At 29.1% G+C, this 17,836-nt stretch overlaps 1 protein-coding gene across 4 annotated transcripts in view; it reads right to left on the bottom strand.

Annotated features, from left to right (window-relative positions):
* Nucleotides 1–17,836, bottom strand: part of LOC111418262 (pituitary homeobox homolog Ptx1) — a 63,591-nt gene that overhangs the window by 26,247 nt on the left and 19,508 nt on the right. For 2 of the 4 annotated variants that reach the window (XM_071195414.1, XM_071195417.1), the window contains exons 1-2: nucleotides 15,104–15,432; nucleotides 13,904–14,244 (exon numbers count right to left, since the gene is read on the bottom strand). In XM_071195414.1, coding sequence (XP_071051515.1) covers nucleotides 13,904–14,183 — 280 coding nt within the window. In that variant the 5' untranslated portion in view covers nucleotides 14,184–14,244; nucleotides 15,104–15,432. Of the gene's footprint in view, nucleotides 1–13,903; nucleotides 14,245–15,103; nucleotides 15,433–17,836 lie in introns of those variants that run through there. The other 2 variants (XM_071195416.1, XM_071195415.1) reach the window with 2 other exon arrangements.

Here is a 17,836-nt window from a genome sequence, read left to right as displayed (position 1 = left end):
GCACAACATCGATATCATATCACCACAAAAACTATGCAATTTTCAAAGACGTTAAACCTAATTAACCCACTTCTTGGAATATAAGTATGAAAATTTCTCAAAATGTTAATAAAAGCGTCCTTTTTCCAATGAACCTACCCGTTTTGAAAAATAACTTTTAGTTTTTGAGTAAACAATATTTGAAGTTTTGATAAAATTTTGATCGATAACTTTTAAAATTCGCTATAAAATTAATTTCTTGAAGGATGCTTGTGGAAATATCACCAATTATTAATTAAAGTGTCCTCTTTTTAATGCAAAAAGCCGTTTTGAAAAATCACTTCTAGTTTTTGAGAAATAAATTTTTTTCAAATTATTTAATTTTCTCCGATTAAATTTTAATAATTCGTATAAAATCGATTTCTTGAAACATGAGTATTAAAATTTCCCAAAGTGTTAATAAAAATGTCCTCTTTCCAATGAACAAACCCGTTTTGAAAAATAACTTTTAGTTTTTGAAAAAATAATATTTGAAGTTTTGATCAAATTTTCGATGTTGCAATTTTCATCGATAATTTCCAAAATTCGCTATAAAATTAAATTCTTGAAAGATTCTTGTGGAAATATCACCAATTATTAATCAAAGTATCCTCTTTTTAATGCAACAAGTCGTTTTGAAAAATCACTTTTAGTTCTTGAGAAATAAATTTTTGAAATAATCGAAAATTTTTTCGAATTTTGCAAGTTTCGCCGATTAAGTTTTAATAATTCGTATAAAATCGATTTCTTGGAATATGAATATAAAAATTTCATAAAATGTTAATAAAAGTGTCCTCTTTCCAATGAACCAACCCATTTTGAAAAATAACTTTTAGTTTTTGAAAAAATAATATTTGAAGTTTTGATAAAATTTTCGATGCTGCAATTTTCATCGATAATTTCCAAAATTCGCTATAAAATTAAATTCTTGAAAGATTCTTGTGGAAACATCGCCAATTATTAATCAAAGTATCCTCTTTTTAATGCAACAAGTCGTTTTGAGAAATCACTTTTAGTTCTTGAGAAAAAAATTTTTGAAATAATCTACAATTTTTTCGAATTTTGTAATTTTCGCCGATTAAGTTTCAAAAATTCGTATAAAATCCATTTCTTGGAATATGAGTATAAAAATTTCATAAAATGTTAATAAAAGTGTCCTCTTTCCAATGAACTAACCCATTTTGAAAAATAACTTAGTTTTTGAAAAAATAATATTTGAAGTTTTGATAAAATTTTCGATGTTGCAATTTTCATCGATAATTTCCAAAATTCGCTATAAAATTAAATTCTTGAAAGATTCTTGTGGAAACATCGCCAATTATTAATAAAAGTATCCTCTTTTTAATGCAACAAGTCGTTTTGAAAAATCACTTTTAGTTCTTGAGAAATAAATTTTTGAAATAATCGAAAATTTTTTCGAATTTTGCAAGTTTCGCCGATTAAGTTTTAATAATTCGTATAAAATCGATTTCTTGGAATATGAATATAAAAATTTCATAAAATGTTAATAAAAGTGTCCTCTTTCCAATGAACCAACCCATTTTGAAAAATAACTTTTAGTTTTTGAAAAAATAATATTTGAAGTTTTGATAAAATTTTCGATGCTGCAATTTTCATCGATAATTTCCAAAATTCGCTATAAAATTAAATTCTTGAAAGATTCTTGTGGAAATATCGCCAATTATTAATCAAAGTATCCTCTTTTTAATGCAACAAGTCGTTTTGAAAAATCACTTTTAGTTCTTGAGAAATAAATTTTTGAAATAATTGAAAATTTTTTCGAATTTTGCAAGTTTCGCCGATTAAGTTTTAATAATTCGTATAAAATCGATTTCTTGGAATATGAGTATGAAAATTTCCCAAAGTGTTAATAAAAGTGTTCTCTTTCCAATGAACCAACCCGTTTTGAAAAATAACTTTTAGTTTTTGAAAAAACAATATTTGAAGTTTTGATAAAATTTTCAATGTTGCAATTTTCATCGATAATTTTCAAAATTCGCTATACAATTAATTTTTTGAAACATCCTTGTGGAAATATCACCAATTTAAGGAAAATTCGAAAATAGCACTAGTTGCAATAGTTGACCAAGCAACTATGCAAGTTCCAGAAAATAAGAAAGAAAATAGAACAACCTTGAACCACCATCGCTAGCAGAAAAACCGTTTCCGTTAATTTCATCTTACATTCATATCAATCTACAAAAGAAATGGTTAAGGTAACAAAAGAAACACTTTGTCGCAGAGTTTCTTTACTTCCAGAGCTTTCTCATTATGAGCAAATATTAAGGTACAATGCCAAACTTTAACAGAAGGTACAAGTACAAGTTTAACTGCACTTGGAGTAAACGATTTTGGAAGACTTTGTATAGAAATTCAGTTTAAAATGTTTCTGGTCTATTATAAGCAATATCTAGCTTTATATAGAGAGTAGATGTGTTCTTCACATCGCCACAAAAACTGTGCAGTTTTTAAAGACGTCAAACCTGATTCATTAACAATTAAGAGAAATAATATGTAAAGCTTTTTTGTGCTTTCAAAACTGATCTTTAATTAAACAAAAACAACAAAATATGATACAAATATCATGATGTATCGTCAATGTCCAAGTTTGTTCCACTTACGAGTAGTGATCCATTGTCAGTTTATCCAGATGTAAGTGAAAATTCCTAGCAAGCATTTAATAACGTAAGATGAACCAAGTGATTTAATCCGTGATTTGAGCTTATCGAAACAAAAGGCAAAGTTACTTGCATCACAGTTGCAGGAGTAGAAGTATCTAAGGTATAGAGTATTGCAAGGAGTATTCTTGACTCTAATCGTAGAGATTTGACACCATCAGATCTGACAATATTGCTACTTATTAAGTCTTTCAAACATAGGTTACATTCGAAGCAAAATCATCTCAGTAATATACTGGAAGTATTTTGAACTGATTGAAATATGCTATTGGGATTCTATTCGCCGATAGATGGCACTTTGTGGATTTAATTGTTATTAAATTTATTATAATTGTAAGTTAATATAAGAAAATTAGTAGAAAAAGAAGCAAAATGATTCGTAAAAGAACCCCCTCACCAAATAAAATTTCTATAACATAATAAACTTCACCACCCCTAAATACACATGTTTCTTTCATCCCCCCACGGATCTATTTTCTGGTTGACCCGTTATAATTGCCCCCTCATTCAAAAATCTAAACAATACCCATTAATTTTGTAATGCCCCTAAACTACACGGAGGAACGATATCTTCTCAGCCCTTTTTGGCACCCTCCCACTCTTCTCGTTCTCGTTTCGACTGATATTCAATATGTGTTAGCTGGAAGTATTCACACAGCGGACCAAACCGAATGATAAATCTAATCGTTGCTTTTTGGGGAGGAATTTTCGCGGTGGTCGATTTATATGCGGTTCGCGAAGTGGGGGTTTATATGAACGGCATTGACGGGGTGGAATAACGTTCTAATCTATGGGACAGAAGAAGGGGGGTTCGTTTTGGGTGGGCGCCTTGTCATAACGCGTTGAGGAGGATCGCTTTTGACACTTGCAACGTTCTCACGGCGCGATTTTTTACGCAAGGGTTGCGAAATTCAGAGAGGCGTAATAAAATTGATGGATTATTATTATTTTTTTTTATTATTATTATTAGGGTTGTATTTTGAAACGTTTTTAAATAATTTGAATATTTTTAGGATATCTAAATATAAATTTTCGAAACGATGGTAATCCGCGGGGTCCCGGAACGTAATCCGACCTTTGATGTCGAAGGATCAGGATCTCTTTACGGCGGATCCACCTGGAGGCATGTTATAGCTAGCGCGCACTAATTGATGACTTCCTAAAAACCCACGAAAGGAAGGGAGGATTATGCGATTAGGGAGCAACGTGATGTCGGCATCGTGGCGAGCATCAAACTATAATCTTAGTCAGAAATTTTCAAGTAACCATAAGGTTCGTTGTCGCGAATGGATATTTTTAGAATGATAAAAAAGGGGGTAAGTAAAACAAAAAATACCTATGATTTTACACTTAAAAAAAAGGACGTGACTCAATGTGTTATTTTTTGGGGGGTGAAAAAGATTTTTTTTAGTAAAAACATAAATAAATTATACTAAGTCGTACATTTTTTAAGACGGCTTAACCAAAATCTTTCTAATTCTAATAAAATCATTCAAAATCAGTTAAACTTGTACTTGTATCTTCTCTTAAAGTTTGACATTGTACCTTAATATTTGCTCATAATGAGGAAGCTCTGCGACAAAGTGTTTCTTTTGTTACCTCAACCATTTCTTTTGTAGATTGATATGAATGTAAGATGAAGTTAACGGAAACACTTTTCTGCTAGGATTGGTGGTTCAAGGTTGTTCTATGTTCTTCCTTATTTTCTGGAACTTGCATAGTGCTTGGTCAACTATTGCAACTAGCGCTAGTTAGAATAAGATATTACAATGTTTTATATTTTTCTTGAACTAAAACTAGAACTAACACTATACCTAGAACTAGAAACATTCGTTTACCCTCATTACAAATGTCAAAATTATTGCATTACAGTCAGCAGTTAATTAACACAAACCACAAATTCGACAATCTAGAGTTAAGTGGACTCTATAAAATTACCTGTGAAGATTGCACTAAATTATTAATATATAGGACAATCATTAATCATTATATAGGCAACATTTATCTAGGAGCTCATCCACTTTTTGTAAAAATTTGAAAAATGAAAACCACAATTCTAGCATTAACAATATACACCTAATAAAAAGAATAAATAAATCGAGAGAGCTAGACCTAACTTAAGAGTTCCAGATTTTTAAGCATAAAAGATACAAAGAAAATCTAATTCTTAACGAAATAACAGAATTTAATAACAACAGATACTTTATAAAATTTATGTCTTCAAAAAATGTATAACCTGTTTATTTATTCCTTTCATAACTGGTCGTCGTTATGGTTGAGTTGCTGTGGTGTCAATTTTTAATGTCTTTTTACATTACAATTTTACTATATATTTCTGTTCTGATAGTTTTCTAAGTTTTATTTGAACAACGTAGTTTTATAATAGTGTAGTTTTAATTTTTAATATTTTGATCTCTACAATTCAATACGATTCCATACAATACATCATTGGAAAGCTAAAGATATGCTCTTTTCAGTAACATCATGATCAAGTACAGTTTGTATTTAAAAAACACAACTTTGTGTTGTATCTCAAAAATCATCAAGTATGTTTAAAACTTTTCAACGGCAGTATATTCTACTTAAAAAAGTGTCTTAAGAACGTATCAACCTCATTTCTCTAATTTCAAAAATAAACGAAATATGAGCATCTTTCTAATTCTACTAAAATCATTCAACTCGGCCTTTTTGACGTTTTAATTGTTATACGGCGCTAGATTGTTGTATATTTTTATTGAACTAAATAACGGAACGTCTCTCAAGATGGCTAAACCTGAATTTTTCAAGTTCTAGGTCTTGTGTTAGTTCTAGTGACAGTGCTAGGTAGCACTAATTAGCACTAGATTACGCTTGGTTGTTATATTTATTGAATTAAAACTAGAACTAACACTAGACCTAGAACTAGAAAGATTCTAGAATGTTTCTAGTTCTAGGTCTAGTGTTAGTTCCAGTTTTAACTGTTGTTCAGCGCTAGATTGTACACAGAGAGGAAAATATTCTTGGAGTCAAGAATATATGTTTCTTGGTTTAGTTTACTTGAAACAAGCATATTATTTTGTGAGTGTAAAATAGTAAAAGTATTCTATAAGTGAGACTAGATGATTTTTAAACTAAGAAAAAGGGAATAATTTTAAAACAAGAAAAAGTTGGTTAAAAAATCTGATTTTCTTGATAAGTCGAACCTACGATCAACCGACTTTAAACACGTTTAATCTTGTTGTGCTCATTTCGAAGTGAAGACTGAGTTTGGTCACAGTGGTCACTGTAGTTTAGTATATTTATTGTAGTGCACATTGTAGTGATATCGTTGGAAAGCGAAATAAAACGATTTAAAATTAAGAATAATTAACTTTTGAAAATTAAGAATATTCATCTTTGTGGTACAAGATTTTACGCCGATTCTTGGTTTAAGATTATCTTATTTTTGCGGATATACAAACAAATCATTTATTTGAATTAAGAGTAATATGCTTGACTCAAGCATAAATTTCTCTCTGTGTAGTATATTTGTATTGAACTAAAACTAGACATAAGAAATCAAAGAATTTTTATTATTCAACCTATCATATTTCATATATCATTTTAAAGAGGGACATTTCAGCTTTGATTTGATACCAAAACCATTTCTTAATATTCATAAATAACCCTTCCACGATTTTTTAAAACTCGGTTTTTTTTGACGTTTTGAGGTTAAGTTGACAACATAAAATTGCAAGTCCTTTATCTCGAAATTTTTATTATTCAACCTATCATGATTCATATATCATTTTAAAGAGGGACATTTCAGCTTTCATTTGATATCAAAATCACTTCTTAATTTCCAGAAATAACCCTTCTACAATTTTTTAAAACTCGGCTTTTTTTGACGTTTTGATATTAAGTTATCAACATAAAATTGCAAGCCTTTTATCATGGAATTTTTATTATTCAACCTATCATGTTCTATATATCATTATAAAGAGGAACGTTTCAGCTTCAATTTGATATCAAAATCACTTCTTAATTTCTATAAATAATCCTTCCACGATTTTTTAAAACTCACCTATATTTGACGTTTTGAGGTTAAGTTGATAACATAAAATTGCAACCCTTTTATCATAGAATTTTTATTATTCAACCTATTATGTTTTATATATCATTTTAAAGAGGAATGTTTCAGCTTTGATTTCATATCAAAATCAGTTCTTAATTTCCATAAATAACCCTTCCACGATTTTTTAAAACTCGGCTTTTTTTGACGTTTTGATATTAACTTGATAACATAAAATTGCAAACCTTTTATTATTAAGGAATTTTTATTGCTCAACCTATCATGTTTTATATATCATTTTAAAGAGGAACGTTTCAGCTTCAATTTGATATCAAAATCACTTCTTAATTTCCATAAATAACCTTTCCACGATTTTTTAAAACTCGGCTTTTTTTGACGTTTTGATATTATAATATAAATTCAATAAAAAGCAATACTTTTTCTGGTCTTTTTCAATTTATTGTTTAACCGGTTTCGGCTTACGCCATCATTAGAGACATTACAAATATAGATTAGATTTTAGCAACTTATTTTCCATTTAGTTGTTCATATAAACGGCATCACAAAGGTATACAAGTTAAAATTGTAAATATAAACACATTAAAGCTCACGTTAAAAGTTAAAATATAAAACAATGCTATAAAATTAGGATTGACGGGCACTAATGTATCTGATGATGGCGTAAGCCGAAACCGGTTAGAGAATAAATTGAAAAAGACCAGAAAAAGTATTGCTTTTTATTGAATTTATAGCATATAAAAAAAAATAACTGGTCAATATGGATGAAACTCCCTCATCTAGTTTTGATATTAAGTTGACAACATAAAATTGTAAGCCTTTTATCAAAAAAATTTTATTATTCAACCTATCATGTTTTATATATCATTTTAAAGAGGAAAGTTTCAGCTTCAATTTAATATCAAAATCACTTCTTAATTTCCATAAATAACACTTCCACGATTATTTGAAACTCGGCATTTTTAACGTTTTGAGGTAAAATTGACAACATAAAATTGCAACCCCTTTATCATAGAATTTTTATTATTCAACCTATCATGTTTTATATATCATTTTAAAGAGGGGCGTTTCAGCTTCATTTTGATATTAAAATCACATCTTAATTTCCATAAATAACACTTCCACGATTTTTTAAAACTCGGCTTTTTTTGACGTTTTGATATTAAGTTGACAACATAAAATTGCAACCCCTTTATCAAAGAATTTTTATTATTCAACCTATCATGTTTTATATATCATTTTAAAGAGGAACGTTTCAACTTCAATTTGATGTCAAAATCACTTCTTAATTTCAATAAATAACCCTTCCACGATTATTTGAAACTCGGCATTTTTGACGTTTTGAGGTAAAATTGACAACATAAAATTGCAACCCCTTTATCATAGAATTTTTATTATTCAACCTATCATGTTTTATATATCATTTTAAAGAGGGACGTTTCAGCTTCATTTTGATATCAAAATCACTACTTAATTTCCATAAATAACCCTTCCACGATTTTTTAAAACTCGGCTTTTTTTGACGTTTTGATATTCAGTTGACAACATAAAATTGCAACCCCTTTATCATAGAATTTTTATTATTCAACCTATCATGTTTTATATATCATTTTAAAGAGGAACGTTTCAACTTCAATTTGATGTCAAAATCACTTCTTAATTTCAATAAATAACCCTTCCACGATTATTTGAAACTCGGCATTTTTGACGTTTTGAGGTAAAATTGACAACATAAAATTGCAACCCCTTTATCACAGAATTTTTATTATTCAACCTATCATGTTTTATATATCATTTTAAAGAGGGACGTTTCAGCTTCATTTTGATATCAAAATCACTTCTTAATTTCCATAAATAACCCTTCCACGATTTTTTAAAACTCGGCTTTGTTTGACGTTTTGATATTAAGTTGACAACATAAAATTGCAACCCCTTTATCATAGAATTCTTATTATTCAACCTATCATGTTTTATATATCATTTTAAAGAGGGACGTTTCAGCTTCATTTTGATATCAAAATCACTTCTTAATTTCCATAAATAACCCTTCCACGATTTTTTAAAACTCGGCTTTTTTTGACGTTTTGATATTAAGTTGACAACATAAAATTGCAACCCCTTTATCAAAGAATTTTTATTTTTCAACCTATCATGTTTTATATATCATTTTAAAGAGGAACGTTTCAGCTTCAATTTGACATCAAAATCATTTCTTAATTTCCATAAATAAGCCTTCCACGATTTTTTAAAACTCGGCATTTTTGACGTTTTGAGATTAAATTAACAACATAAAATTGCAACCCCTTCTTTATCATAGAATTTTTATTATTCAACCTATCATGTTTCATATATCATTTTAAAAAGGAACATTTCAGCTTCAATTTGATATCAGAATCAGTTCTAACCCCAAATCGAGTTTTACTGTATTTATATTTCCCAAAATAAGAAAGATTGAATCAATTGAACTCGAGAAAAGCTTTCCTCTCTCAATGATAGTACTACTACGATTACTGAGCTTTGGAAGCGGTTAAGGTGACTTGATTCATTAACGGTGGGGTTTACTCTTAATGCAGGATGATCCCGGTATCGGGATAATGGTCGCCTAATTCGAATTATAAAGGCCCGGAGTTCGCCAACTTTCTCTTTTCATCCCAACTTCCTCAAAACTCTTTCACTTTTAAACGATATTAATAGAACAATATAACCAAAAAAATAAATTCGTTATCGATTCTTCTGAGTTATCTAAAAAAAAGGTGTTTGTGCCCCCATTTCTTCGATTTGAAACCAAGTCGGCGACCCTTTTAACACGAGCCGCCTCTGATCTGACACGTCAGAACCCTCATTTTTGATTAATCACTCGATTAAGTTGTTTGTTTATTTATTTTCTTGGTACGAAAATGTCAATAATCCTTTTTTTTTTCGTTTTACTTGAAATCGATAAAAAATATTAAAAAATAACGTCTGAATATTGAAAAAAAATTAAAAATTACTTTTACACGTAACGTTAATAAATTTCTAAGATCAGATAAACGATATCTATCATTTTATCAGACGTTTATGGACGCAATTATCGATTAGAACTCATTCCTTATCACTTTTCGAGCGGTACTTAGTCAAAAGGGATCGTAAAAAAGAATCGTTTCGCTACCGGGAACGTTCGTAATCGTAATTAAACGATTTTATACACACTTTAATCAGTTAAGGAGTGTCATGAAACAACATCGACAAAACTTAAAAAGAAAATTATTATTTATAAAAACTATACAGCACCAACTTTTATTATGTTTACATATTTCTGAAAGATTTATAACCTTTGTGATAGTATAAATCGAAAAAATCGTCTACGTATCGATACGCATACGAAGCGATAAGATATCGAAACGGTTTTTTCAATAAATCGAAAGAAAAATATTTTTATTTTTCCGATTTTGACACATTTTTGATAATCGGTAAATATAGTTTGAAATAAATTTAATTTCGCGCTTAAAATCTTAAAGAAAATCGCAAATACTTTGAAACGAGCCCAAACACGACCGGGTTATCTCAAAAAATAACAAAGATATCACCGGAATACCTTAAAAAACAATCGACGATCGTAAAATTTAAGATAACCCTATCTCGGTTGTTTTTAAAGGTAATTATAAAGTGTTTGGGCTCATTAAATACGATTTTTTATGTAGATTAAGAATATTTTTGAGTTTTTCAAAATTAATATTTGACGTTTTTCTATAAATTTTTTGATTTTAATGATATCAACGTAAAAAGAATGAAAAATGCTTTAAAATAAGTCCAAACACGACGTGATTATCTCAAAAAATGACTGACATATCATTGGAACAACTTAAAAAACAATCGAAGATCGTTATTTTTTAAATTAGCGTATCTCGGACGTTTTTAAAGAAAAGTATAAAGTGTTTGGGCTCATTTTGTAGGGTTTTTCATGTAGATTAAGAATTTTTTGGAATTAATCTTTTTTATTCAAAACTAATATTTGACGTTTTTCTTCAAATTAATTTTTTATTAAATCTGATGATATCAGCATAAAGAGAATGAAAAATCCTTTAAAATAAGTCCAAACTCGATGTGTTTATCTCAAAAAATAACCGAGATATCACTGAAATAACGTAAAAACAACTGAGGATCGTCATTCTTTTGAATATCACCCATTCAACCTTTGTTTTTGAAGATAACCATAAAGTGTTTGGGCTCATTTTATAGCATTTTTTATGTAGATTAAGAATTTTTTAGAATTAATCTTTTTTTATACAACATTAATATTTGACGGTTATCTTCAAATTAATTTTTTATTAATTCTAATGATATCATCATGAAGAGAATGAAAAATCCTTTAAAATAAGTCCAAACATGACGTGATTATCTTTAAAAACAACTGAGATATCATTCGATAACCTAAAAAACAACTGAAGATCGTTATTTTTGAATTAGCGATATCTCGGTTGTTTTTAAAGATAACTATAACATGTTTGGGCTCATTTTGTAGCACTTTTTATATAGATTAAGAATTTTTTAGAATTAAGCTTTTTCATTCAAAATTAATATTTGACAGTTTTCTTCAAATTAATTTTTTTGTTAATTTCAATGATATCAACATAAAGAGAATGAAAAATCCTGTAGAATAAGTCCAAACATGACGTGATTATCTTTAAAAGCAACTGAGATATCATGCAAATAACCTAAAAAACAACTGAAGATCGTTATTTTTGAATTAGCGATATCTCGGTTGTTTTTAAAGATAACTACAAAGTGTTTGGGCTCATTTTATAGCATTTTTTATGTAGATTATAAATTTTTTAGAATTAATTTTTTTTATACAAAATTGATATTTGACGGTTATCTTCAAATTAATTTTTTATTAATTTTAATGATACCAACATAAAGAGAATGAAAAATCCTTTAAAATAAGTACAAACATGACGTGATTATCTTAAAAAACAACTGAGATATTATTCGAATGACCTAAAAAACAACTGAAAATCGTTATTTTTGAATTAGCGATATCTCGGTTGTTTTTAAAGATAACTACAAAGTGTTTGGGCTCATTTTATAGCATCTTTTATGTAGATTAAGAATTTTTTAGAATTAATCTTTTTTATACAAAATTAATATTTGACTGTTATCTTCAAATTAATTTTTTCAAAATTTTAATGATACCAACATAAAGAAAATGAAAAATCCTTTAAAATAAGTCCAAACATGACGTGATTATCTTTAAAAACAACTGAGATATTATTCGAATAACCTAAAAAACAACTGAAGATCGTTATTTTTGAATTAGTGATATCTCGCTTGTTTTTGAAGATAACTACAAAGTGTTTGGCCTCATTTTATAGCATTTTTTATGTAGATTAAGAATTATTTAGAATTAATTTTTTTATACAAAATTGATATTTCACGGTTATCTTCAAATTAATTTTTTATTAATTTTAATGATACCAACATAAAGAAAATGAAAAATCCTTTAAAATAAGTCCAAACATGACGTGATTATCTTTAAAAACAACTGAGATATTATTCGAATAACCTAAAAAACAACTGAAGATCGTTATTTTTGAATTAGTGGTATCTCGCTTGTTTTTGAAGATAACTACAAAGTGTTTGGGCTCATTTTATAGCATTTTTTATGTAGATTAAGAATTATTTAGAATTAATTTTTTTTATACAAAATTGATATTTGACGGTTATCTTCAAATTAATTTTTTATTAATTTTAATGATTCCAACACAAAGAGAATGAAAAATCCTTTAAAATAAGTCCAAACATGGCGTGATTATCTTCAAAAACAACTGAGATATTATTCGACTAACCTAAAAAACAACTGAAGATCGTTATTTTTGAATTAGCGATATCTCGGCTGTTTTTAAAGATAACTATAAAGTGTTTCGGCTCATTTTATAAAATTTTTTATGTAGATTAAAAATTTTTTAGAATTAATCTTTTTTATTCAAAATTAATATTTGGCGGTTATCTTCAAATTACCTTTTTATTAATTTTAATGATACCAACATAAAAAGAATGAAGAATCCTTTAAAATAAGTCCAAACATGGCGCGATTATCTTTAAAAACAACTGAGATATTATTCGATTAATCTAAAAAACAAATGAAGATCGTTATTTTTGAATTAGCGATATCTCGGTTGTTTTTAAAGATAACTACAAAGTGTTTGGGCTCATTTTATAGCATTTTTTATATAGATTAGAAATTTATTGGAATTAGTCATTTTTATTCAAAATTTAATTTTGGCGTTTTTCTTCAAATTATCTTTTTATTAATTCTAATGATACCAACATAAAGAGAATGAAAAATCCTTTAAAATAAGTCCAAACATGACGTGATTATCTTTAAAAATAACTGAGATATTATTCGAATAACTTAAAAAACAACTGAAGATCGTTATTTTTGAATTAGTAATATCTCGGTTGTTTTTAAAGATAACTATAAAGTGTTTGGGCTCATTTTATAGGATTTTTTATGTAGATTAAGCATTATTTAAAATTAATCTTTTTTAATCAAAATTAATTTTTGACGTTTTTCTTCAAATTGACTTTTTAGTAATTTTAATGATTCCAACTTAAAGAGAATGAAAAATCCTGTAAAATAAGTCCAAACATGACGCGATTATTTTAAAAAACAACTGAGATATTATTCGATTAACCTAAAAAACAACTGAAGATCGTTATTTTTGAATTAGCGATATCTCGCTTGTTTTTAAAGATAACTATAAAGATTTTTTATGTAGATTAAGAATTTTTTGAAATTAATTAATTTTGATTCAAATTTGATTTTTAATCGTTAATAATGTGCCATAAAATGCAGTAGTATATTTTATTGAAATTATTCCTTTAATATTTTCGATTAAAGAATGAAGTTAAATTTTGCGGATTAATTATATCAAAGTTCCATCAAGTTGAATTGAAGTTTCTGAGGTTGATATTAATTTTTCCACCTTAATTTAAAGCCTTGATGAAGTTTAATAAGATCACATTAAAAAATTACGTTTATTTTGTAAACGTTAACTTTGTTATAAAAAACTCGATAGTATTTGTGGTGTTTTAAAAATAATTTAGGACTCATTTGAATGATTTTTCGTGTAATTTAAAAATTTTTGTGTTGTAGATTTATGAATTGGAAGATACTCACCACGTTTTAGTTTCTCCAACGGTTCGTGATGTAACGATGGGGTGTGGGGAACGACTCCGTGATGATGATGATCGTGCGAAGTAACGTGATGTCCCAAAACTGAACTACTTCCGGTCATGATACCACTAATGGCAGAACTAACTGAAACGGCCGAAGAAACCGCATCAACCATGGGGTGGTGATGCCCGTGTAAATCAGAATTAGCCGAACTCGTTGAAACGCCAGTAACCAAGTCTTGAAGGCACAACGATGGGTCATTTAGCGACTCCATTCGTTCCATTCTAACGGTAAGAATTTCGATACGGTCACTATGATTTCATAAAGTTTTTCTTTTTTCGTTTCTAGAAACATTAGAAAATTGAAATGTAAAAAAAGGGAATGAGAAAAGATAAAAAAAACAGGTGTTTGTTGAATGGGGAAAAAAAATAATAAAATCACACCGCGAGAGAGCTTTCAAGGATTCAGGTGGGTTTTTGGTGAAGCTCAAAAGCTCACCGGGTCGGGGGGTTTTAGGAAAAAAGCCACAAGCTTCGGGTGGAGACTTTAAGCCGACGGCTCGGCGGTGGTGGTAGATTCAGAGTCGCGCGCGGACGTCCGACGGTACCGGAGCTTTCAGACCACTAAGCCGCGAGCTTTCGGACCGCTTTAGAACCACCCCACCCCTAAAACGCGAATGCTTCTCACTAATTTGTAGTACCACGCCTACGAAACTCCAACAACCCAAGTAATTTATTAACTTATTGATAAATAAAACCCAGCTACTTTGTTCTAATAACAATCGGTGCCATAAAACCATCATTTATTGAATTTAATTTATCGGTATTCAATTAAAGGCGATAAATTAAAATTTTTGTCTCTATTCTTTTACCGACGCTTCTCAACTCTCTTTTTATTTTATGCTTTATATTTTTTTGGGAGATAAGCTCGTTGTAAATTCTTGCTTATCTGATAAAAGAAAAGCGATACCCAAAAAAATATAGCAAAAATGACCAATTTTGTTGTAGAACAAGATTTTTTTTAGTTATAATTTTTGTTATAATAAAAGACCATAAAAAAATTAAATGAATAAAATGATACATAAAATAAATAAAATGAATAATATCTGCATCGTTGTATTATATAATTAATTAAGTTAGAAATATCTATAATAAATATATATTATTATAAATATTTATATATAATTTTTATTTATAAACTTACTTTTAGTAGATGTATCCAAAAAAAAAAGAACAAAATGAAACAATTTTGTATAAATAAATAATAACTCACTCACAATAGTTTTTTTGTTAATCAAAAAAAAAATACTTAGTTGAAACAATCGCGAAATACCAAAAAAAAAAAACTTTTATATATATATTTTTTAATAAAACTCGAAATGAAACGTGGAAAATCGTGGTAAAATCCGCGACGAGATCTCGGACCCGGTCCAGAAGTATTAAAAAGTCTTAAACGCGCTTATCCTCGACAGGCCGCCGGTTTTAAGAACTAATCTTGGCCACTTGCACGACTACGTTTTAGTCCCCGCTAAGTCCACCTACTCCATATATCATGCGACTACTGACTATAGGACTATAGGCCGAGATCCATTCCATCTCCCACTGAGAGCTTCCGATTGTGTACACTCTATACTCTGTTTGGGTCCCTTTCCCACTCAAACCGTGCAGTATAGACCGTCTCTTATTAATTATCTAAGCCCCGCCTATCGCGAACGATTTTGACGCATGCGCGTTTCGCAACGTATTCCTTATCGAATACACTCTACCCCCACCATTGGTAATTTGAGTGAAAAAGGGGGCGGAGTTTTAGTACGGAGGCGTCAAGTCAACCAGAGCCTCCTGTGTATATTATTGAAGCGTAGGGATTTTAGGAAACTCCACCAGATATTATGATGGATACAGGATTTTTCGGGTGCTTTTGCTTTCCGATTGTGCTTTTTGTTCGAAGACGAACACTTTTTATTTTAATAACTTATTGAATACAAACACATTTATTAACATTAGTAGATAAATAATAATTAATAAAAAATATATTTATATATATGTATATAAATATATTATCCTCAGGATTCAATGTCTAATCCTTTTATATCAAAACTAAATATTATTTTGTTTAACGGAATAAGCCAACATTGTTATTTATTTGTATCATTATAAACCCATAAATAATCTCGAGGGTTTGTTGCTATTTCTATATTCTATTGTTGTTATTTATCTCTCTACAATAATAATTACACATTAAATCAAAAACATTCATATTAGGACTAAAAATACAACATCCTTGTAGATGAAGAGATGTTATTTTGGAAAGCTTTGAAGATTTTGGAAATTTTCAATCCCATTCAACTACGTGGTCTAGTGTTAGTTCTAGTTTTAACTGTAGATTGTAGTATATTTATATTGAACTAAAATTAGAACTAACACTAGACCTAGAACTAGAATCATTCGGGTTTAGCCGTCTTAAAAGACGTTCGGCTAACCCCGAATGCTTCTAGTTCTAGGTCTAGTGATTAAATCTAAATTCTTGGGCTAGTGTTTGAGTTAGTTTTGGTTTTAATTATTATTCAGCGTTACTATTCTTGTAGATAATTAGATACTACTTGGAGAAGATGGATACTGATTACGAGAGATTATATACTGCTTGTAGAAGACTAAATACTGATGGCAGACTTCCCTTACTAGTAGATGATTAGATATTACATGCAGAAAGTTGGATACTTCTAGTAGAAAACTATATAAGCATGACAGAAGACGAGATACTGATGACTGAAGTCTGAATACTACTTGTAAGTGATTTTGATACTACTTGGAGAAGATGGATACTGATTGTAGGAGACTATACATTGCTTGCAGAAGAATAAATGCTGATGGCAGACTCCCGTTACTTGTAGATGATTTGATATTACTTGCAGAAAGTTAGATACTATTAGCAGAAGACTAAATAATGATGACAGAAGACGGGATACTGATGGAAGAAGTCTGAATACTACTTGTAGATGATTTGATATTACTTGCAGAAAGTTATATACTATTAGCAAAAGACTAAATAATGATGACGGAAGACGAGATACTGATGGCAGAAACTTGGATACATAAATAACAAAACTAATTAAGAAAATAAAAAATAGAATTATATTTTTGGTTACCAAATAAATTTTTCACCATAATAATAATTGGAACAACAACAAAAAACTTACAATAACTGCAAAATTTACTAAATACACACAAAATCTAAACATTTAGCAACTTTCTTGGAAAGCTGTCTTACGATTGTCCGTACGGCTAAATCCGAATGTTTCTATTTCTAGGTCTAGTGTTAATTCTAAGTTTAGTATTAGTTCTAGTTTTAACTGGTATTCAGCTGGTATTAGATTGTTGTATATTTGTATTGAATAAAAACTAGAACTAACACAAGACTTAGAACTAGAATCATTCGGGTTTAGCCGTCTTAAGAGACGTTCGGCTAAACCCGAATGCTTCTAGTTCTAGTGTTAGTTCTAGTATTTGTTGTTATTCAACAATAGATTGTTGTATACTTGTTTTGAATAAAAACTAGAACTAACATTAGACCTAGAACTAGAATCGTTCGGGTTTAGCCGTCTTAAAAGACGTTCGGCTAACCCCGAATGGTTCTTGTTCTAGGTCTAGTGATTAAATCTAAATGCTTCTAATTCTTGGTCTAGTGTTTGAGTTAGTTTTGGTTTTAATTATTATTCAGCGTTACTATTCTTGTAGATGATTAGATACTACTTGGAGAAGATGGATACTGATTACGAGAGATTATATACTGCTTGTAGAAGACTAAATACTGATGGCAGACTTCCCTTACTAGTAGATGATTAGATATTACATGCAGAAAGTTGGATACTTCTAGTAGAAAACTAGATAATCATGACAGAAGACGAGATACTGATGGCAGAAGTCTGAATACTACTTG

This window comes from Onthophagus taurus, chromosome 3 (assembly GCF_036711975.1).
Source record: "Onthophagus taurus isolate NC chromosome 3, IU_Otau_3.0, whole genome shotgun sequence".
In the NCBI taxonomy this organism is placed as follows: Eukaryota; Metazoa; Arthropoda; class Insecta; order Coleoptera; family Scarabaeidae; genus Onthophagus; species Onthophagus taurus.
This window is presented reverse-complemented; position numbering and strand designations above follow the sequence as displayed.